Source organism: Hylobates moloch, unplaced genomic scaffold (genome assembly GCF_009828535.3).
Source record: "Hylobates moloch isolate HMO894 unplaced genomic scaffold, HMol_V3 SCAFFOLD_6, whole genome shotgun sequence".
Lineage (NCBI taxonomy): Eukaryota > Metazoa > Chordata > Mammalia > Primates > Hylobatidae > Hylobates > Hylobates moloch.
In genome coordinates, this window is record NW_026652281.1 from 46,086,415 (window position 1) to 46,111,593 (window position 25,179).

Below are 25,179 nucleotides of genomic sequence, written 5' to 3' on the forward strand. Positions count from 1 at the left end.
ATCCATTTGATTTATATGACCAAGTTTGCTAATTAACTAATTGTAGCATGCCAGTGGACATATATGTCATCACAGAGGAAGTTAATGATTAATTTTAGTCTATTGATAGAAAACATTTATTTTCAGGTGTTGTTCAGTAGGAAGCTCAGTACTGTGATCCGTAGGAGAAGGGAAACAAACAACCTGAATTTTCTTTTTTTTTTTTTTTTTTTTTTTTTTTTTGAGACGGAGTCTCGCTCTGTCACCCAGGCTGGAGTGCAGTGGCGCAATCTCGGCTCACTGCAAGCTCCGCCTCCCGGGTTCACGCCATTCTCCTGCCTCAGCCTCTCCGAGTAGCTGGGACTACAGGCGCCCGCCACCACGCCCGGCTAATTTTTTTGTATTTTTAGTAGAGACGGGGTTTCACCGTGGTCTCGATCTCCTGACCTCGTGATCCGCCCGCCTCGGCCTCCCAAAGTGCTGGGATTACAAGCGTGAGCCACCGCGCCCGGCCAACAACCTGAATTTTCTTGGAGAAGGGAAGAGTGAATCGATTAGGGGCATTTTTTATTATTATCAAGAGCATGAAGGACCTCCTTGAGTTTATTAATCATGAATTCAAAGTGGGATTTGCATGGTTGTGTAGCCACATCAAGCTTTAGCAGTACAGGTAGGGAGTGGGAAGAAGAGTTATTTTGAGTAGGGTTGCAGTTTTACCATGGGGTTGCATGATTTGAAAGAGAGTAAGGGAATTAAAAGTATTTAAATGATAGTGAAAGAAGTAAGGACATGAAGGGGACACTGGGATAGTGAAAAGGAGTGGAATCAATGGATTATATGCCCTGATGAATTTTAAGGATTGTTGGAATTGGGTTGCTGGAAAGAGTGAGCAGAAAGATAGGGGTGGTTAGAATGTAGATGCTTGAAATTATCCTTAGGAAAGGTTTGTAGTTATTATTTTTGACATTTAAAATGACTAGCTGTATTTGTCTATTCTCAGACTGCTATAAAGGACTACCCGACACTGGGTAATTTATAAAGAAAGAAGATTTAATTGTCTCAGAGTTCTGCAGCCTGTACAGGAGGGCTGGGGGGGCCTCAGGAAACTTACAATCGTAGTGGAAGTTGAAGGGGAACCAAGCCTATCTTCACATTGTAGCAGGAGAGAGTGAGCAAAGTGGGACAAACCACCTGATTATGTGAGAATTCACTGTCACGAGAACAGCAAGGGGGAAATCTGCTCCCGTGATCCAGTCACCTCCCACCAGGTCCCTCCCGCAACATTGGGAATTACAATTCCACATGAGATTAGGGTGGGGACACAGAGCCAAAACTATCACTAGCCAAGGTGGGTGGAGTACAGTGCATAACAGGAAAAAAGTTCAAGGAACTAAGAGTTCAAGGTGTTGGAAATATCACATTGACACTGATATCACAAGTTAATATGTCTGTATAAAATTGAACCTTCAGCATTTGAATGACAGTTCTAGAGACTACCTCCCACTTGATATGGAGTCAAAATCATTTCACATGGATACTAAACCAGATGAAAATTTTCATTTGTATACTGTATTGCAATCTGCACTTTAATAGTGTTTCCACAATATCATTTTAAGAGCATTTTGTTAAATGTCAACCCAAATAACCATGGCCAATATAATCTAATGGTGTTGCCTGGATCTACCAATCTACAAACAAATTTAATTACACAAGCATTTACTTCATATTGTTATATAACCATGTGAATAAAAAAAGTATAAGAAATATACTATGACCTGAAAGAAATTAAAATCTAGTGGATGACCACATAATGACTAACTCTAATGGAAAGAAATGTTTACTGTATAATGCCTTGTCCTTATGAACATATATTCTAAAAGTCAGTGGATCTAAAATGGGAAATTATTTAATCAGAGTGAGACAAAGTGAATATAAAGATTGTTAAAGAGGTGAACATAAATCTAAACTCAGAAAGTACTCTTTGATAATGCAGATAATCTAGAACATTAGAAATACTTTTAGCCTAGGGTCAAAAGTCAGGGGAACTAGATGCCAAATTTAAGAGGAATGTGTGCTATGTGTATGTGCAAATGCATATATATACAAACATATCTATGCACACATATATACAATCATGCATGCACATTTATGTTTTGGTTTATAATATATGCATCTTTTACAGGATTCCCACACAATTTCTTCCTTTTTTTATTTTTTATTTTGGAGACAGGGGTCACAATATGTTGCCCATGCTTGTCACAATCCTCTCATTTCACTTTTCCTAGTAGCTGGTACTACAGGTGTGTGCTGTGTCTGGCCCAAATTGTATGATGGCATTTCTCTGAGAACATGATGACTGATTGCAGTATTACTACATTCAATGTAAATGAAATGTTAACTAAAAGAAAAAAGCATAATTTTGGAAATAGCTTGTAAAATATTTGATAAAGAATACTGCACATTTGTTGTATGTTTGAGTTCAATTAACAAAAATATAATCATTGTCTTTTCAAAAGATATTTGCGAAGAAATAAAGGTCGTCAGTGGTTGCCAGAGGAGTGGTGTATCGTTCCAATCAAAATACCTGTCTTTCTTCACCCTTGGGCAGACTGTGCAGGGAATAGCAGGAATGCCTCTTTATATCCTTGGCATAACCTTTATTGATGAGAATGTTGCTACACACTCAGCTGGTATCTATTTAGGCAAGTTTTACCCCCTTTCTTATGACTGACCCATTTTGAGTTTTCCTTGAATTTTGGTATGCATATCTAAGCTGATATAGAAGTACTATTGGCCCTTATGATAACATTGTAATAAATGATAACTGGTATGCTAAACCTCCAAATCACATTGATTCACCTAATTCTAAGTAGCTGTTTGAGATTTGAGATTCTAGACAAGTCACCTGAATGTTACTGAAAATATATAGAGCAATTGAAAAAATACATACTTTCGGCCAGGCATGGTGGCTCATGCCTGTAATCCTAGAACTTTGAGAGGCTGAGGTGGGCAGATCACTTGAGGTCAGGAGTTCAAAACTAGCCTGGCCAACATAGTGAAACCGTGTCTCTACTAAAAATACAAAAAAATTAGCCAGGCATGGTGGCGAGCACGTGTAATCTCAGCTACTCTGGAGGCTGAGGCAGGAGACTTGCTTAAACCCAGGAGGCAGAGATTGCAGCGAGCCAAGATCGCACCACTGCCACCTGGGTGACAGAGCAAGACTCCATCTCAAACAAACAAAAAATACTTTCTTAAGTAATAAAAATTATACTCTTTATGTATATGTATGTACATTTATAAATATGTATATTCATATATGTGTCTATATACTTAATTAATAATAGCATACTATCCCTATTTATAATGTCTATGCCACTCTATCCTACAATAAGTAATCCTGGCTATATCTCAGAATAATCTGTACTCTCTTATATTGCAATAGATTCTGGTACTGGTAGATCATCTATTTGTACTGGGTTATCTAACTATAACTTTTGAAAATAAATTTAAAGTTGTTTTTATATACTTATTACGAAGGTGTATTGACACATCCTAGTAGCTAAAGTGAAGGGTGCAGAAGTAATGATAACTTTAAAATATCATCTTGCTAGAGCACCCCGAATTAAATAAAATAAGATATTTTGAATTTCTAGTTATATTAAATATATTTTATGTATATTACATTAAATATATAGATTAAATAAAGTATAATGAATTATATACTGAGTTTCTCTAATACATGCTTTGGATAGTATGTATGATGGTTAGTTTTATGTGTTTGCTTGGCTGGGTTATGACACCTAGTTGTAAGGACAAACACTACTCCAGATGTTTTGGTGACTGTCATTTTTAGATGCGATGAACATTTGCAATCAGCAGATTTTGAGCAAAACTGATTTCATAATGTGAATGGGCCTTATTCAATCAGTTGAAGGTTCTATGAGCAAAAACTGAGGTTTTCTGAGGAAGCAATTCTACCTAATGATTGTAACATCAACTCTTACTTGAATTTCCCGCCTGCTGGCCTGCCCTACAAATTTGGGACTTGCTAGTCCTCATAATTGTATTTTGTATGAACAAATTCCTTAAAATGAATCTCTCTGTTCTCTCTCTCTCTTTGTTTTTTGAAGGTCATTTTTATTTTTGTGCTTAAAAATTTTTTTAATTTCAGTAGTGTTAGGGGGAACAGGTGGTATTTGGTTACATAGATAAGTTCTGTAGTGGTGATGTATGAGATTTTGGTGCACCCATCACCCAAGCAGTGTACACTATACCCAATGTGCAGTCTTTTGTCCCTCACCCACCTCTCACCATTACCCCCGGGTCACCAAAGTCTATTATATCATTCTTATGCTTTTGCGTCCTCATAGCTTGGTTTCCACTTGTGAGAACATGATGATGTTTGGTTTTCCATTACTGTTTTTCTCTGTCTTTTATTGGTTTTGTTTCTCTGGAGAACTCTGACTAATACAGAATGCTATGAAAAGCTTTCAGAAGTAATCCATTTCAGTCAATTTTTATCATAACAAAGCTGGCTTATGAAATTGTTTGATGTTCAATTTCAGTGTTTATTTTACAGGTATTGCAGAATGTACATCAATGATTGGATATGCTATGGGTTATGTGCTAGCAGCACCACTAGTTAAAGTCCCTGAGAATAGTACTTCTGCAACAAAGTAAGGCATTATTTTTTCTTTTTTTGTTTACATTGTATAAAATATTTACCAAATAGCTACCATAGTTTACAAGTAAATATATATATATTTAATTTGTAATAACCATAGTTTTAGAAAAAATATATGCAAATATGACTTATATGCGCATATTTGTACATATAAATACATCTGAAGTATACATCTTATACATTTTTAAGTGCATAGTACAGCACTGTTAACTACGTGCACATTGTTTTTCAATATATATCTAGAATTTTTGCATCTTGCAAAAATGCAATCATTGTTTTACTTTCTGTTTCTGAGAGTTTGACTATTTTAGACACCTTATAAAACTGGAATCATGCAGTATTTGTCTTTTTGTGATTGGCTTATTTCACTTTAAATAATATTTTGAAGTTTCATGCATGTTGTAGCATGTAACAGGATATCCTTCTTCATTTAAGGCTTAATACTCCACTGTATTATTGTACATACCACATTGGCTTTATTCATTCATTTTTCAATGGACATTTGTTTCCAGCTCTTTACTATTGTGAATAATGCTGCAATTAATACAGGTGTACAAATATCCCACAGAGATCCTGTTTTCAATTCTTTTGTATATACACTCAGAAATTGGATTGCTAGATCATATGGTAAGTCTATTTTTCCAGTTTTATTTTTTTGAAAAACTTTTATACTGTTTTTTATAACGACTGCACCATTTTACATTCCTGCAGGGCACAGGGTTCCAATTTCTCCACATCCTCACCAATACTGTTTTGTTTGTTTGTTCTGTTTGTTTGTTTTTCTGATAGTGGCCATCCTAATGGATCCAAGGTGATACCTTATTATGGTTTTGATTTGCATTTCCCTGATTATTAGTGGTGTTGAGTATCTTTTCAATGCTTCTTGACCATTTGTATACCTTCTTTTATCAATCCAAGTCCTTTGGACATTTTTAAATCGGATTATTTTTTGTTGCTATTGGGTTGAAGTTCTTTATATATTCTGCATGTTAGCCTCTTTTCAATACATGGTTTGCAAATGTTTTCTCCCATTCTGCAGGTTGCCCTTTCACTTCGCCAATTGTTTCCTTTACTGCAAAAAAGTTTTTAAGTTCTATGTAGTGCATTTGTCTGTTTTTGGTTTGCTGCCTGGGCTTTTGGTTTAATATCCAAAAAAACAATTGTCAAATTCAATGTCATGAAGCATTCTCCCTATGCTTTCCTTTAGGAACTTTATGGTTTCAAGCCTTGTGTTTAGATGTCTAATCCATTTTGTGTGTTGATATTGCATCCTGCAACTTTACTAAATTCATTTAGTAGTTCTAATAGTTATGCATATGTTATGTGTATGCAAGTATGTATGATCCTTAGGGTTTTCTATATATAAGATCATGTCATCTGAGAACAGAGATAATTTTACTTCTTCCTCTCCTATTTGGATGCCTTTTATTTCTTTTTCTTCCCCAACTTTTCTGGCTAGGACCTTCCAGTACTATGTCGAACGTGGTGAGAACAAACTATGGACTTGTTCCTGATCTTAGAAAATTTGCTGGTTTTCATCACTGAGTATGATGTTAACTGTAGGCTTTAATACAAGGCCTTTACTATGTTGAGGTGTAATTTCCTTGTATTCCTAGTTTTCTCAGTGTTTTTGTCCTAAAAGGGCATGAATTTTGTCAAATGCTTTTTCTGAATCAATCGACGTAATCATGTGGTTTTTCTCTCTTATGTTAATGTAGTATATTACACTGATTTATTTTCATATGCTGAACCATCTTTATATTCCAGGAACACATCCCACTTGATTATGATGTATATTCCCTTTAATATGTTGTTACATTCAATTTGCTTGTGTTTTGATTAGGATTTTTTTCATCAGTATTCATCAGAGATATTAGTCTGTAGTTTTCTTGTAGTATCTTTGTCTAGGTTTAGTATTAGAGTATGTTGGCCACACAGAAAGAATTTGAAGTATTCCCTCCTCTTCAATTACTTGGAGGATTTTGAGGAGGATTATTGTTAATTCTTATTGAAATATTTGGTACGGTTCTTCAATGAAGCTATCTGGCCCTAGGCTTTCCTTTGTTGGGAGATTTTTGATGGCTGATTCAATCACCTTACCAGTTACAGGTCTGTTCAGATATTTTGTTTCTTCATCATTTAGTGTTGGTAGGTTGAATGTTTCTAGAAATGTATCCATGTCTTCTAAGTTATTTAATTTGTTGGAATATAATTATTCATAGTAGTTTCTTGTGATTCTGCTTATTTCTGTGGCATTTAGTTGTAAAGTCTTCCGCTCATTTCTGATTTTTGTTATTTGAGTCTTATCTCTTTTTTCTTAATTTCTCTGGCCAAGGTTTGTCAATTTTGTTAATCTCTTTTAAAAAACCATCTCTTTGTTTTGTTTACAAATTTTCTCTATGGTTTTTCCAGGCTCTATTTCATTTACAGTATTTCTGCTGTAATATCTATTATTTCCTTTTTACAGTTATATAAATATATATTTTAAAGCTGTATTTTAATTATATATTGGGAACTAGTACCACCAGTTACCTCCTCCTCAACTTTTCTTGTTCTTTTGTTGACATTATGGAGTTAATTAAGGAGCTATACCTACCACTTTAAGAAAATAGAGAAGTGTACCTTCCATTTCTGAAATTCTGAGTTCATATGAAGGAAGGACTAGTAGAAACTGAGATAACGAAGAATAGTTCATGGTTGTTTATTGCTACAGGCACTACCTGGAAACTATCCTGCTAGTTCCCCTGGCAAATCACTTGGATTCTTACCTAGCTAGTATAAGCTTTTGGTAACTACCAGACAAATATCATAAAAGGGAACAGATAAGTTTTCAGGGAATAAGCTGTGTGCTGAATATATTTTGTTTGCCTCTCTAAATTTACTCTTCATCTTTCTAACATCTTCTCCACCCTCCTCTGCTCAGGGAGGCTGACCTGTATTGACAGCCTCGATGTATTCCCCTGTACTCTAGATTTCACTTGGATTTTGCCACTGAGAGTCATTGGCAGATAAGAAGGCAGGGGAAGCTTAAGATTATGGCATTTATTCTTTCGGTTCTTCCTGAAGGGTTGTACCCAGATTGGTTGTATTTCTCTTCTGACAGCCATGGCTATCAGCAGGATACCCTCAACATTTATTAAGCACTATTCCAATGACGTTCAGGGCTGTGATAAGAGCTTGCTACTATAGCTAGCCCCAGAATGTTATACTGTGCTTTGTTATTTTCCCTGAAGTCTGCCCGCATTACTAAAAATAGTTCCCTTATCACTCTTCAAATGATCTAGTGTGAGTTAACTATACATTTTCTACTAGGATTCTGAGTGATATTAGAAGTAGTATCAGAAGTAGCAATAGGGTTCCAGAACTATGTTGAATGTTTGTGTGCACAGATATTCTTGCTAGGGATAAATTGGACATAGTTATTAAAATTATCACGGGTTGTGGATTGGGATTAAGGCTTTAGGAAATTAAGTGGGTGTAGCATTTAATTCAAATGACAAAAGTAATTTTAAAGAATTCTGGGTTGTATGGGTTCTTTTAACAATGCTAGAGAATATTTCCAGAGAAAAGGAAACATTTAAGGCTGTGAATGTTCAGAAAGGAATGGTCACTACATTATGGCTTCACTAAACAGTGGCCCTAAGATACAGAAAACCCGTCTAGCAGTTAGAATTTCAGGCTGTCCTGTATTAAGGTTGTTCACTTAATATAGGAAAGACGGCCTGAGGTATAAATCTCTAATGATTTATGTTCAGCTTGTTTGGGTAGTTAGAGACTTAGAGCAAGACTGGAAAATAGGTGGTAAGGAGAACATGTGATCAAACCTCTCCGAAGGGTTGCATGAAGAAGGTATTTACTTTGGGAGGTTCTCAAGTCAGTTGAACAGTATGACCAATCCTGTTAATGTCAGTGAGCCTCTGTCTCTGTTTTTAAAAACCAACCTAGGTCTTCATTAATGGGCCCATGTGAAAAATGACGATGGAGAAATCATTACAACAACTCGTGAAAGAAAAACCATGCCCCAAGAAAGGAAAAAACAAAGCTAACTCCACCGCCTTTAACATGTTGGCTAATCAGAGGTCCTGAGTCTGTCCACATGACACCTTTATTGCAAGCACAAACAACAATTGAGAAAACCAGTGCACTAAACAAAACTACAACCAAGGACCTTCACAGAATCCACTGCATTCCCCTGCTACCTCCACGAGAACAGGTGCTGGATTCCATGGCTGAGAGGCCTTAAGACAAATCATATTATAGGACTCTTTAGAGACACTCCCCAGTACCAGCCTGAAGCCTGGTAGTTCCACTGGGTAGCTAGGCCCAGAAGAGAAATAATAATCTCTACAATCCAGCTTTCAGGAAGCCCCATCCCTAGGGGAAGCAAGAGAGCACCACATCAAGGGAACACCCCACGAGACAAAAAACCCTTCAAAAAATCAATGAATCCAGGAGCAGGTTTTTTGAAAAGATCAACAAAATAGACCACTAGCAAGACTAATAAAGAAGAAAAGAGAGAAGAATCAAATAGACACAATAAAAAATGATAAAGGGGATATCACCACCGATCCCACAGAAATGTAAACTACCATCAGAGAATACTATAAACATCTCTATGCAAATAAACTAGAAAATCTAGAAGAAATGGATAAATTCCTGGACACATACACCCTCCCAAGACTAAACCAGGAAGAAGTTGAATCTCTGAATAGACCAATAACAGGCTCTGAAATTGAGGCAATAATTAATAGCCTACCAATAAAAAAAAGTCCAGCACCAGACAGATTCACAACTGAATTCTACCAGAGGTACAAAGAAGAGCTGCTACCCTTCCTTCTGAAACTATTACAATCAATAGAAAAAGAGAGAATCCTCCCTAACTCATTTTATGAGGCCAGCATCATCCTGATACCAAAGCCTGGCAGAGACACACACAAAAAAGAGAATTTTAGGCCAATATCCCTGATGAACATGGACGCGAAAATCCTCAATAAAATACTGGCAAACCAAATCCAGCAGCACATCAAAAAGTTCCACCATTATCAAGTGGGCTTCATCCCTGGGGTGCAAGGCTGGTTCAACATATGCAAATCAATAAACATAATTCATCACATAAACAGAACCAATGACAAAAGCCACATGATTATCTCAGTAGATGTAGAAAAGGCCTTTGACAAAATTCAACAGCCTTTCATGCTAAAAACTCTCAATAAACTAGGTATTGATGGAATGTATCTCAAAATAATAAGAACTATTTATGACAAACCCACAGCCAATATCATACTGAATGGGCAAAAACTGGAAGCATTCCCTTTGAAAACTGGCACAAGACAAGGATGCCCTCTCTCACTGCTCCTATTCAACATAGTATTGGAAGTTCTGGCCAGGGCAATCAGGCAAGAGAAAGAAATAAATGGTATTTAATTATGAAAAGAGGAAGTCAAATTGTCCCTGTTTGTAGATGACATGATTGTATGTTCAGAAAACCCCGTCGTCTCAGCCCAAAATCTCTTTAAGCTGGTAAGCAACTTCAGCAAAGTCTCAGGATACAAAATCAATGTGCAAAAATCACAAGCATTCTTATACACCAAGAACAGACAAACAGAGAGCAAAATCACGAGTGAACTCCAATTCACAATTACTACAAAGAGAATAAAATAACTAGGAATCCAACTTACAAGGGATGTGAAGGACCTTTTCAAGGAGAACTACAAACCACTGCTCAACGAAATAAAAAAGGACACAAACAAATTGAAGAATATTCCATGCTCATGGATAGGAAGAATCAATATTGTGAAAATGGCTATACTGTCCAAGGTAATTTATAGGGTCAACACCATCCCCATCAAGCTACCAATGACTTTCTTCACAGAATTGGAAAAAAATTACTTTGAACTTCATGTGAAACCAAAAAAAAGCCTGCATAGCCAAGACAATCCTAAGCAAAAAGAACAAAGCTGGAGGCATCGTGCTACCTGACTTCAAACTATACTACAAGGCTACAGTAACCAAAACAGCATGGTACTGGTACCAAAACAGACATATAGACCAATGGAACAGAACAGAGACCTCAGAAATAACACCACACATCTACAACCATCTGATCTTTGACAAACCTGACAAAAACAAGAAATGGGGAAAGGATTCCCTATTTAATAAATGGTGCTGGGAAAACTGGTTAGCCATATGTAGAAAGCTGAAACTGGATCCTTTCCTTACACCTTATACAGAAATTAACTCAAGATGGATTAAAGACTTAAACGTAAGACCTAAAACCATAAAAACCCTAGAAGAAAACGAAGTATCTGCTTTCTCCAAGAGACTCACATAACACATAAGGACTCATATAAACTTAAAGTAAAAGGGTAGAAGAAGATATTCCATGCAAATGGTAACTAAAAGTGAGCAGGAGTAGCTATTCTTATATCAGACAAAACAGACTTTAAAGCAACAACAGTTAAAAAAGACAAAGAGGGATATTATAAAATGTTAAAAAGTCTAGTTCAACAGGAAAATGTCACAATCCTAAATATTTATGTACTTAATGCTGGAGCTCCTAAATTTTTAAAATAATTACTATCTATTAAGAAATGAGATAAATGACAACACAATAATAGTGGGGACTTCAATACTCCACTGACAGCACTAGATAGGTCATCAAGACAGAAAGTCAACAAAGAAACAATGGACTTAAAATATACCCTAGAACAAATAGACTTAACAGATATTTACATAACATTCTACCCCAAAACTGCAGGATATATTCTTTTCCTCAGCACACGGAACATTCTCCAAGATGGACTGCATGATAGGCCACAAAATATGTCTCGATAAATTTAAGACAATTGAAAGCATATTAAGTATCCTCTCAGACCACAGTGGAATAAAATTGGAAATCTACTCCAAAAGGAAGCCTCAAAACCATGCAAATAACATGGAAATTAAACAACTGCTCCTGAATTATTATTGGATCAATAATGAAATCAATATGGAAATTAAACATTTCTTTGAACTGAACGATAATAGTGACACAAACCTATCAAAACCCTTGGGATACAGCAAAAGCAATGCTAAAAGGAAAGTTTATAGCATTAAATGCCGATATCAAGAAGTCTGAAAGAGCATGATTAGACCATCTAAGGTCACACCTCAAGGAACTAGAGAAACAAGAACGAACCAAACACAAAACCAGCAGAAGAAAAGAAATAACAAAGATCAGAGCAGAACTAAATGAAATTGAAACCAAAAATACAAAGGAGAAATGAAACACAAAGCTGTTTCTTTGAAAAGATAAACAAAATATATAGACCATTAGTGAGATTAACCAGGAAAGAAAGAAAAGTGATTCAAATAAGCTCGATTAGAAATGAAATGGGAGATATTACAACTGATACCACACAAATACAAAAGAACATTCAAGGCCACTGATACGGTTTGGCTGTGTCCCTACCCAAATCTCACCTTCAATTGTAGTAATCCCCACATGATAAGGGCGGGGCCAAGTGGAAATAAACGAATTGTGGGGGCAGTTTCCCTCATACTGTACTCGTATGTAGTGAATAAGTCTCATGAGATTTGATGGTTTTATAAATGGGAGGTCCCCTGCACAAGATCTCTTGCCTGCCACCAGTTTTGTTATTTTTTTTTAAAGAGATTCTCACTCTGTCACCCAGGCTGGAGTATAGTGGTGTAATCACAGCTCACTAAAGCCTCAATTCCTGGACTCAGGTGATCCTCCCACCTCTGGAGTAGCTAGGACTACAGGCATGCATCCTCATACCAGGATAATGTTTTTGTATTTTTGGTAAAGACGAGGTTTACAAAGAAATCAGAACTTCATATACACCATATGCAACAATCACAATATACAAAAATCAACTCAAGATGGATTAAAGACTTAAATGTAAAACCAAAAGTATAAAAACACTAGAAGAAAACCTAGGCCGTACCATTCAGGAATAGGCATGGGCAAAGATTTCATGATGAAGACACCAAAACAATTGCAACAAAAACAAAAATTGACGATTGAGATCTAATTAAACTAAAGGGCTTCTGCGCAGCCAAAGAAACTATCAACAGAGTAAACAGACAACCTACGGAATGGGAGAAAATTTTGACAAACATGCATCTGACCAAGGTCTAATATCCAGCATCTATAAGGAATATAAATTTACAAGAATAAATACAAACAACTCCATTAAAAAGTGGGCAAAGGACGTGAACAGACACCTCTCAAAAGAAGACATACATGTGGCCCACAATCATATGAAAAAAGTCTCAACATCACTAATCATTAGAGAAATGCAAATCAAAACTGCAATGAGGTACTGTCTCACGTAAGTCACAATGGCTATTAAGAAGTCAAAAAATTACAGATGCTGGTGAGGCTGTGGAGAAAAAGGAACTCTTTTACACTCTTGGTCGGAGCATAAATTAGTTCAACCATTGTGGAAGACAGTGCGGTAATTCCTCAAAGACCTAGAGACTGAAATACCATTCAACCTAGCAATCCTATTATTGGGTATATATCCAAAGATAAACATCATCCAATTATAAAGACACATGCATGCATATGATCACTGCAGCATTATTCACAATAGCAAAGACATGGAATTGATCTAAATGCCCATCAATGATAGACTGGACAAAGAAAATGTGGTAAATATACACCAGGGAATACTATGCAGGCATAAAAAGGAACGAGATCATGTCCTTTGGAGGGATATGAATGGAGCTGGAGGCCATCATCCTTAGTAAACTAAAGCAGGAATAGAAAACCAAATACCGTATATTTTCTCATATAAGTGGGAGCTAAATGATGAGAACACATAGATACATAGACAGGAAAAACAGCTGGGGCCTACTGGAGGGCAGAGGGTCGGGGGAGGAAGAGGATCAGAAAAAGTAATTGATACTAGGCTTAATACCTGGTTGATGAAATAATCTGTAAAACAAACCCCTGACACACATTTACTTATTTAACAAACCTCCACATCCTGCACTTGTACTCATGAACTTAAAAGTTAAAAAGAAAAAAGAGAATCACAATACTAACTAATGTGAATATTCTGAGTTTCTGGTTGGGGAGGAATGGGTTTCTGCTATATAGCAGAGACAGGCATAACTTTGAAATCCAGGGGATTTACTTGATTTTTAGTATTCACATTGTCCAGTAGTCCTCTTTAATGAATAACTGCCTTAACTCATTAAAGAAAATACCACTAAGGCTCAGATCTTATAGGAATGATAGTTTGGGTCACCTCACCAGGTGAAGTATTCTTTCCAACCAAGGTGCTAGCTGAGGGTACGGTATTCATACGATAGATGGTGAATGAAGGAAGATGTGATGGTAAACTCAGACCTTGTCACTACTAATGATGCAGGGACAGTAGCAACTAGGTTTGGTGTTAATTTTCATTCTTCTAGGTTATATGATGAGCCCTGGTAATGATAACTGTTTTAGACATAATGCGTTTCTCTCAAGGTACTTGAGACAAAGAATTTGAGATAAACACATGAGTGCACACTATTAATTTGAGAAATGATACTAGGAAGCATGATAGGGTAGTGGGGAAATAAGCTCGGGAAGTTAAAGAAGACAATAAAGTGTTCATTATATTGAGCAATTTACTGCTTATGGCAACTAGGACTCAATCCCACTGGAGAACTCTGGCGGACAGTGTAAGATATGAGTTATTTTATATATATATCTCTCCACTAACTCCTGGAAATTGTTGGTCAAGCGATGCTCCTGAGGTTATTATTAAGCCCTAGGTATTTCTGACCTGCTCTCTGAGAACTGGGCCAAGCATAAAGTTCCTGCTATTCGCCGGGCGCGGTGGCTCACGCTTGTAATCCCAGCACTTTGGGAGGCCGAGGCGGGCGGATCACGAGGTCAGGAGATCGAAACCACGGTGAAACCCTGTCTCTACTAAAAATACAAAAAAATTAGCCGGGCGTGGTGGCAGGCGCCTGTAGTCCCAGCTACTCGGAGAGGCTGAGGCAGGAGAATGGCGTGAACCCGAGAGGCGGAGCTTGCAGTGAGCCGAGATTGCACCGCTGCACTCCAGCCTGGGCGACAGAGTGAGACTCCGTCTAAAAAAAAAAAAAAAAAACGTTCCTGCTATTCAAAGTTAATCATTTGTTATATATGGGAGTGATGAATGCCTAGCTGACATAATACAGATGGGACACTAACAACATCTTCTACAACAATGTTTTAGTTTTCAGTTGCAAATATATTTGAATTGTTATAACCCAATAATTGTATAATAGGTAACAGGATTTGGTGTAGTTATCTCAAGAATTTTCTTACCCAAGATTTTTTTTTTTCCAGCAAAGAGCACTAATAGATTCTGAGGTACAAAAGTGATGATTGTGTTGGATATCATCAGTTTGCTGCTATAATTCCACTCATTACTTTTCTCCACTCTGCTCTGTACCTAAAGAGGTTGACCTATTATAGACATCAATGGTCTCCTTTACCATCTAGCTTAGTTTTAGGCTTGGCTTGTGAAGAGCACTGGCAAGAGATCTGAGAGCATGAGGAAACTTAAATCTGGATATTTATCTCCTTTCCTGATGAATCTCAATGGCTTGGTGGTGTCTCTTTAATAAAGGCTACATTTGTCTTATGACCCTCTGATAAAACCACCTGTGGAGTTCGCTTAACTTCTGTCTCCTTTTGCCTCTTCAGGCACCTTTTCAGGTGGTAGTGGCTCTCTTCTGTTGCAAGACTCAGGATACAATCTCTACCTATACAGATTTCTTTAAACTTTCCTTATGTCACTTAAATCGTACCTTTTATTAAATTACTCAAAGAGAATGTATTATTAAGATTCAGTATGTATATTAACCTTCTGTATTTTTTTTAATTTGCTGCTTATTTCCTGTCTTATTTTTATATTGGTTCATTATTTCTTATAGATTTATAAAAATTCTTCACTTATTGTGGATATTAATTGTTTGCTAGACCTATGACCAATAATTTCTCCCAATCTATCCTTAAACTTTGTATATGGTATATTATACAAACTTTAAAAGTTTTTATATCATCAAATATGTCAATATTTTTCTTTCCATAAACTTTGAATGTTCTTTCTTGCTTAAGAAGTTCTGTTTTTTTATTTCGATAGTTTTTGGGGAACAGATTTTTTTTTTGTTACCTGAGTAAGTTCTTTAGTGGTTATTTCTGAAATTTTGGTGCACCCACCACCTGAGAAGTGTACACCGTACACAATGTGTAGTCTTTTATCTCTCACCGCCCATCCTACCCTTCCCTGCAAGTCCCCAAAGTCCATTACATTTCTTCTTATGCCTTTACATCCTCATAGCTTAGCTCCCACTAATGAGTGAGAACATGCACAGCTCCATCCAGGTTGCTGCAAATGCCATTATTTTGTTCCTGGTTTGTTTTTTTGTTTGTTTGTGTTTTTTTTTTTTGAGACAGAGTTTCGCTCTTGTCGCCCAGGCTGGAGTGCAATGGCGCGATCTTGACTCACTGCAACCTCTGCCTCCCAGGTTTAAGCAATTCTCCTGCCTCAGCCTCCCCAGTAGCTGGGATTACAGGCATGTGCCATCATGCCCAGCTAAATTTGTATTTTTGGTAGAGATGGAGTTTCTCCACGTTGGTCAGGCTGGTCTTGAACTCCTGAGCTCAGTTGATCCCCCCGCCTCAGCCCCCCAAAATGCTGGGATTACAGGCATGAGTCACTGTGCCCAGCCTATTTTGTTCCTTTTTATGGCAGAGTAGTATTCCATGGTGTATATAAACCATGTTTTCTTTATCCACTAATTTGTTGATGGGCATTTAGGCTGGTTCCATATTTTTGCTATTGCAAGTTGTGCTGCTATAAACATGTATATGCAAGTGTCTTTTTCATATAACTTATTTTGTTCTGGGTAGATACCGAGTAGTGAGATTGTTTGATCAAATGGTAGTTCTACTTTTAGTTCTTTAAGAAATCTCCATACTGTTTTCCATAGTGATCGTACTAGTTTACATTTCCACCGGCAGTGTAAAAGTATTCTCTTCTCACCGCATCCACACCAACATCTACTAATTTTTATTTTTTAATTATGGCCATTCTTGCAGGAGTAAAGTAGTATCTCACTGTGGTTTTAACTTGCATTTTCTTGATAAATAGTGATATTGAGCATTTTTTCATATGTTTGTTGGGCATTTGTATATCTTCTTTTGAGAATTGTCTATTGATGTCCTTTGCCCACTTTTTGATGGATTGTTTTTTTCTTACTGATTTTTTGAATTTCTAGTTGATTCTGGATATTAGTCCTGTGTCATATGCATAGTTTGCAAATATTTTCTCCCACACTGTGGGTTGTCTGTTTTCTCTGCTGATTATTTCTTTTGCTTTGCAGAAGCTTTTCTGTTTAATTAGATCTCATCTTTATTTTTGCTTTTGGGATTTGCTTTGGGATTCTTGTTCATTAACTCTTTGCCTATGCCAACATCTAGAAGAGTTTCTATGATGTTATTTTCTAGAAGTTTTATGATGTCAGGTCTTAAATTTAAGTCTTTGATCCATCTTGAGTTGATTTTTGTATAAGACAATAAGGTAAGACTTGAGTTGATTTTTGTATAAGTGGACAATATGGATCCAGTTTCATTCTTCTACATATTGCTTGGCAATTATCCAAGCACCATTTGTTGAATAGGATATCCTTTTCCCAATTAAAGTTTTTGTTTGCTTTGTCAAAGGTCAGTTGGTTGCAAGTATTTGGCTTTATTTATGGGTTCTCTATTCTGTCCCATTGGTCTGTGTGCCTGTTTTTATACCAGTAGCATGCTGTTTTGCTGACTATAGCGTTGTAGTATATTTTGAAGTCAGATAGTGTGATGCCTCTAGATTTGTTATTTTTACTTAGTCTTGCTTTGGCTATGCAGGCTCTTTTTTGGTTCCATGTGAATTTTAGGATTGTTTTTTCTAGTTCTGTGAAGAATGATGTTGGTATTTTGATGGAAATTGCATTGAATCAATAGATTGCTTTTGGCAGTATGGTCATTTTCACAATATTGATTCTATCCATCCATGAGCATGGAATGTGCTTCCATTCATTTGTGTCAGCTATGATTTGTTTCAGCAGTGCTTTGTAGTTTTCCTGGTAGAGGTCTTTCACTTCCTTAGTTAGGTATGTTCCTAAGTATTTTTATTTTATTTTATTTTATTTTATTTTATTGCAGCTGTTGTAAAAGAGATTGAGTTCTTGATTTGTTTATCAGGTTGGACATTGTTGGTGTATAGCAGTGCTACTGATTTGTGTACATTGATACATTATCCTGAAACTTTACTGAATTCATTCATCAGTTCTTGGAGCTTTTTGGATGAATCTTTATGGTTTTCTAGGTATATGATCATATCATTGGTGAACAGTAACAGTTTGACTTCCTCTTTACTGATTTGGATGCCCTTTATTTCTTTCTATTGTTTAACTGCTCTGGCTAGGACAAGAAGTTCTTATGCTCTATAAACTTATTAAAATATTTGACTATATTTTCTCCAGCACTTTCGTAAACGTGTTTGTATGTTTATATTTAACATTCAATTTCAGTTTATTTTTGCATATAAGAGGCATGGGCCAAGCTTGTCTTTTTCCTTTAACAGGATATCTAATTGCACTGATGACATTTATGTGTCATTATGTGTTTTTTATTGATATTAAATACCATCTTCATCCTAAACTAAAGTTACCTGTATCCATAGATTTCCTTCTTGTCTCATTTAATCTATTCCCTGATGTACGTTTCTACTCCCATGCCAATATTACAATATTTTAGTTACTAAAGCTTTATTGTATAGTTTGCTCTTTGGTAGGAGAAGTACCCATTTATTATTGTTTTTCATCAAACATTGGGGCTATGTTTGCAAAATGACTCTTCAATCTAAATTTTATAATCTCAGGTTTTAATCAAAGCATTTTGATTTGAATTACTTGAATTTATGGACCACATTAGGACTGTTATCTTTTCATACATATGGTATATTACTTTATTTTCTGTTTTTCTTTTATACCCTTCAATAAAGATTTATAATTTCCTTTATTTAACATATTCCATTAAGCCTATTCCTAGGCATTTCATACATTTTTTAGTATTTATTGTGAATGAAATCTCTATATTTTATATGTAACCATTATATTGTTTTTCCCAATTGATAGTTTTTTAGCTGATTTCCTACCTCTTCTGGGTACACAATTATATACACATATGTAATAATCACATGTAATATAAGGTATATAGTTAGAATACATAGCTGGGTTCAAAAGTGAAAAAACTCCTGACTATTATAATCAATGAGAAAACATGCAGCCCTAGTGACAATCTGGAATTGAAACTCCCTGAGTGCAGCATATGCAGATATATATATATATATGACAAGTGGGTAATGACAGTCAAGACTGCAACCCCAGGAAAATTGGAATTTCTATTCCTTAATAATGCTAGCAGTGGACAATGAGTTGTCCCATCAGTGAATAAGACAGTGCACATTCTCTACATTCCTATGAAAAACAAGGTCTGTAAGAAGTTGTTCACCAGATCTTGGTTGGCAATAGAAACACCCATGAAAAACCAGCACTTCCAAAACTATGGTTCCTGTGGATGTGAGCATTTTCCTGCAATGGCTGTTTGGAGGGGGTCTTAAATGTGTGTGAATTAGAAGACAATGGCGTCTATGTATTAATCAGTTCCCCCTAATTTCCTCCTTAAATGACAGAGTAGCTTCACAACTATGAAAATTCTCCACAAATCCATGGCTTCAGCATTATTTGAAGACAAAGTATGCTTAAACTGAAAAATAATTATGAGTAAAATGAGAATAGTAACAAATCCCAGCATAGAATCCTCAACTTTCCCATATCACCTTCCCCACTGCAAGGCTTTATGGTGAGCAAAGGCAGATGAAGAAAAATTGCAGAGAAGACAGAAGACAGCAAAGTGTCCTAAGGGTGATTTGGAATAATAACTAGAAGGATACATTCACACTAAATCTGAAAGTTCAGAGAAGGGACTGGAAGAAAGGGATTTCAAAATATTTGTAATTGAAAGGATTAAATGCCATAAAAAGCTTCAGTTGTGCAAAATAAAGGGCCAAGCTTGTCATAGAGGTCTAAGTGCTTGATTTTTAAGAATGATTTTAAAGGAAAGGTAAGATTTAAAAAGGTAGTGTTCCAAATATATAGCTTCTGGTGGAGAAAAAAAAGTTAAATAGGAAGAAACAAGTACCTTTTGCTACCTGAGTGGTGCCAAGAAAAAGAAGGAAAAGGGAAAATATTAGAATCCTGTAACACAAAACAAGCACGTAATTGGTGACTCACAATTACTACCTTTCAACAAAACAAAAAATAGTGACAAATTAACAAAAAAAGTTCCATTTCTGTTTCACTCTCCAACTCTCCCTCTCTCACTCTCACTTTCTTCGCTCTGTTTGATTATGGTTTTGTTGTAATCAAATACCTAAAGTTGCTTTTTTTTTTCATTTTTCTCTATTAAAGCACTACAGACAATAATGGTAGTCCAGAATGGCTATGGACTTGGTGGATCAATTATCTTTTTGCCGCTGTCTTTGCATGGTGTACATTAATACCATTGTCATGCTTTCCAAACAATATGCCAGGTGACTATAAAATGTAATTTATTAAATTGGAGGATAGTAGTTTCTTCCACCATGGTTCTTATTCTCGTAGAATGACTATATTACATTTTTACATACATGAGTATGCCTCTCGCTGTAGTGGTTTGTCATAGAGATACAGTGTCAAGTGCTAGTATTATTTAAGCAAATAAAGCAGCATTACAGCCAAATATTATTTGATTTATGTACCAGAATTTCTTATTCTTTTCATTTAGTTTTGAGACAGGGCCTTGCTTTGTCACTCAGGCTGAGTGCAGTGGTATGATCACATATCACTGTGGCCTCAAACTTCTGGGCTCAAGTCATCCTCCTGCCTCACCTTCAGAGTAGAATTGGACTACAGATGCATGCCACCATGCTCAGCAAGTTTTTAAAATTTTTCCTTTTTTTTCTAGAGATGGAGTCTTGCTATGTTGCGCAGGCTAGTCTTAAACTCCTGGCCTCAAGCTGTCCTTCCACCTTAGCTTCACAATGCATTGAGATTACAGGTGTAAGCCACCACACCTGGCCCAGAATTTCATTAGAATTAGTGCATACTTTGTTTCTCATTATTTCCTTTTAAAAATGCTTCATATCTAGAGTTCATACAGTGTCTTGAAAACTGAAGCATATTTAAATCTACTTACCTAGCATTAATGTATTGACTACCTTAGAATTGTTGTAAGATAAAATAATAACTGTTAAAATTTTCCTGGAAACACTGAAAAATACATGTAAAGTCAAAGAAATCAAATACTCTCCTGATTATAGTACATTTCATTGGCACAAAATAGTTTTAGTTATATCAAAGATTATTCCCTCATATTTTAGAGCAAATCAAGTGTGGCTAAATTTTAAAATAAATTAAAATGTTATTTACTCAGTCATGGGAGCTACATTTCAAGTATTTAACAGCCACGTGTAGCTAGTGGCTACAGTATTGGACTGTGCAGATATGGAAAGTTTTCATTATCACAGAATGTTCTTCAGGACAACACTGTTTTAGAAGATTGTGTCTTTTAGTTAATGAGGTTGACTTTAGCTTGTTCAAAAACAACTCATTTGCCATTTCAGGATTAATTGAATTTATTAGGGTGTGTATGTATGTTTTATGTATGGGTTTTAGTTATTTGAATATGTCATAAGTTTTTTTACTTGTTTATATATAGGTTCAACACGGATAAAAGCTAGGAAACGTAAACAGCTTCATTTGTTTGACAGCAAACTTAAAAATCTGGAACTTGGAACTAGTATCAAGGATTTATGTACTGGTCTTTGGGTAAAGTAAAATATTTTACTTGAACAAGCCAACTAAGTTGACCTGTGTAATTTTCTAGTAGTGAACTTATGAAAATACCCATAAAGGGTTCAACCTAAATCTGGGTGAGACTTTTGAAGTCTTTTAACTAACTTATTCACTTTACAGATAATAAAAAATAGGGCTGGCTTTGCTAATAACTTGACTAGTGTCAGAGATTGGCACCAGGTATTTTCCTTCTATTTCTTTTAGTTTTTTATTATTTTGTGTTTTTTTTTTCTCTGCAGAAATAAATAAGGCATTTAATGGGATGACATGTATGTATCAACATTATCTTTTTTATTATGTTTAAGTGACTCAGAAGAGAACTCTAGAAGTTGAAAAATAGTCCCACAAACGTCATGTTTTGTGGAAAATATCTCAATATTAAATGAAGAAAATCTTTCTTTTTCTAAGTGAAACAAGGTCTACAATATAGACATTGTGGAGTTAAAAAACACCAACTTTTAAATAATGATTTGACTTTCCATTTGTTTTCTCTTCTGCTATTCATAGCTTCATCCTCTCTGTTGTTTGCAGATTGTATTTCTCACATACAGATTTTATCACGTCATTTCTCAGATTACTTGATAGATGAATTTCATACCTTTTAATAGGACTTTGAAGATCTTTCACAGTAGCATCAACTGAATTTTCCTATCCCATTTTCTTAGAGTTTTATCCCTCTCTCCTCCACATTCCAGCCACTTTGTCTTTCCTGGACACATTAGGTAATTTTATAGTCCTGTATTTTTGGTAGATGCTAATCTCTCTATTTAAAATGTTGTTCTCTCTCTTCTCTATTATAAAAAAAGTCTTTGTCAAATCTCACCTTATATTCCCAGGCAAAATGAGTTTCTCCCTCCTTAATGTTTTCACAGATCTTTGTTATAACATAATGTTATATATATATAGATAAAAATATATATATTCTTTTGTTATACTGGTTTAATCCTAAAACAAATGTATATGTTGTATAAAATCAGAAATATGTTTGTTTCTATTCTGTGTTTATCTTTTAATCAAATCATAAACCATCCCTCCTAATTGGTTACATTTAATTCAGATTTGTATTTAGTTTTAATTTTTATCAAAGTATTACATGTACGTATATTTTAACAACACAGAAGCCAATTAGTTATAATCTCTTTCATATTGTTAAAAATTAAGACACAATTATTAAAAACACTTCAGAAAATTTAAACATGAGTGTTTTAAGGTTTTTTTTGTTTTGTTTTAAGTTTACTGCCAAAAAAAAAAAAAAAAAAAAAAATAAGCCAATTCCAATTCTTCTTACTTGGAAACGGAGTATTTTATTATTATTTTTAGACAGGATATAGAATAATATAATGCCTGGTAACAATCTTAGACTTCTGACTAACATCTATTTGAGTAAATAACTAGACGATATCTGATTTCTTTTTAAAGTTTATCAGAAGATGGAACTTTTAGAATTGCAGAGTGAGAAACGTGGAAAATCTTGACCTCCAAAATGTGGTGGTAAAACTGGCAGAATTGTCAACAACTATTTTGAAACTCTGGAAATTAAGCAAAGGAATACAATAAATTGAAAGCATTTATTCAAAAGTTATTGAACATTGGTTAGAAGAGTAGGGTCTGTGGCATTCAAATTTGGGACTGCATCCATTGTCTTTTCTTCCCTCCCTACCCTCCATGTCTTGATAACAGTGAAGGCTAACAGTCTTCCTGCCACTTGAGGCGGTTGATCTAGTTTGGAGCTCCATGGAAAAGTCCTGGGACATTGTAGTCAGCAATGACAATATTGGTGGCAAATCTTTGGAAAAGGCCAGCATCACAGCTGCCAGAGGCAGCAATACTTGTTAGGGGAAACAGTAAACCAGCCAAAAATGTAAAAGATCTATCTGGCCAATGATATTGGGCTTTGAAAGCTTTAATATATTCATGGGGATCTGAAAGGGTTCACACACTCAGGAGAGGTCAGAGATGGCCCCAGTTATCTACTGGTTCCTGGCTGAGCAGAAGTCCTTACATAAACAGAAAGTGAAAGTCAAAGCAGCTTGTAAACTGCCTGAAACTTGACTATGTGATCCAATCCATGTACAGATTCCCTCAGCAAAAAGTGGAAGCCCTACTGAATCAAGATATTTCAGTAAAACCCCTGCCCAATTATTGGGTGGCCATCAAGGTATGCTGACCCCAGGTGACTCCTGGGAAGCCAGGCTTAAAAATGAGGAAAATAATTAAAAATAGAACATAGGCTTCTGTGGCTGCACACTCCTAGGAAGATAGAAGTTATTTAATTTGTCCTGAAAAGTACTTCACAGTGCAGCTTCCTTATATAAAAGCGACCAGATTGTTTTCCACATGGAATCCTGCCCCTGTGACTCCTCACTGGGCAGGGCCTCTCCACCTGGGCACCCAGCACAGTCTCTCTGCCCCAACCCGAACCCTTCAGTTGATGATGGCTCTGCATTTCTCTGGGGAGGAAATTCCAGAGACAACTCACAGCCCCTCTGCCCTTGCTGCTGCAGTGGTACCACGGTTACTATCCTTAGGCTGGGAAAGAAATAAAGGGTCTGAGTGCTTTACTCACACCTCCAGCATGCCATGGCTGCCCTGTGGAGAAAAGGCCAGTCTTTCTTGCCTGTGAGCTCCCTGCTCACTACTAGGCCGGGCACCTCGGCTTGGGCCGGCAACACAGGTGCTTCACCCTGGTCTGATCATACCAGTTGGTGTGCTTCTCTGGAGTGGAGCCCCAAGAGATTAATGAAAGGCCCTCTGCCATTGCCACTGCCAAGATCCTTTCCCCTGGTGCCTCCAAACCAGGGAGGGAAGAAAAAGCATCAGCTTGCCCCAGGGCTGTGATGCGCAGCCTGGAAATGCCAAGCTGAGATCTGCAGCCAGTGCTAGTGGGAAAGGAGCTTACACTCTCAGCACTGACAGAGCATGGAGCATGGCTGCAAATACAAGGAAATACAGAGATGCTGCATGGATGAGCAAGAGCCCACCTACTGGCCATGATGCTTAAGTGCCATCTACTGGATTGCAGCCCAAACTTCAACACCGAAAATACTTGGCTAATATATCCCACTATGAAACCAAGCACAGGAATTCTGTCACAAATAAAGATGCTGCACAAAGCCTTGGCCCTCTGAAAACATTCAGAAATGAAGTCAACTGACTGTAGTCAAATTACACCATAGTTAAAGGAACACAGCCCACACACATGAGTAAGAACCAGCACAAAAAGCCTGGCAACTCTAAAAGCCAGAATGTCTTTTTACTTCCAAACAACCTCACTAGCTCCCCAGCAATGCTTATTCACCAGGATGAAATGGCTGAAATGACAGAATTCAGAATCTGCATGGAAATGAAGATTTTAGATATTTGGAAGAATGCTGAAACCCATCCCAAGGAATATCAGGAATCCAGTAAAATGATGAAAGTGATGAAAGATTAAGTAGCCATTTTAAGAAAGAACCAAATCTAGATGATATAGCTGGAAAACTCACTAGAAGAATTTCATAACATAATTGGGAGTATTATCAGTTGAGGAAAGAATCTCAGAGCTTGAAGACCAGTGGTTGGAATTAACTCAGACAAAA

At 36.3% G+C, this 25,179-nt stretch overlaps 1 protein-coding gene across 1 annotated transcript in view; it reads left to right on the forward strand.

Moving 5' to 3' along the window:
- The window catches only part of SLCO6A1 (solute carrier organic anion transporter family member 6A1), a 147,472-nt gene that overhangs the window by 22,855 nt on the left and 99,438 nt on the right, over positions 1 to 25,179 (forward strand). Inside the window, exons 3-6 of the mRNA XM_058440364.1 lie at positions 2,496 to 2,681; positions 4,562 to 4,658; positions 20,177 to 20,298; positions 21,465 to 21,574. Coding sequence (XP_058296347.1) covers positions 2,496 to 2,681; positions 4,562 to 4,658; positions 20,177 to 20,298; positions 21,465 to 21,574 — 515 coding nt within the window. The remainder of the gene's footprint in view (positions 1 to 2,495; positions 2,682 to 4,561; positions 4,659 to 20,176; positions 20,299 to 21,464; positions 21,575 to 25,179) is intronic.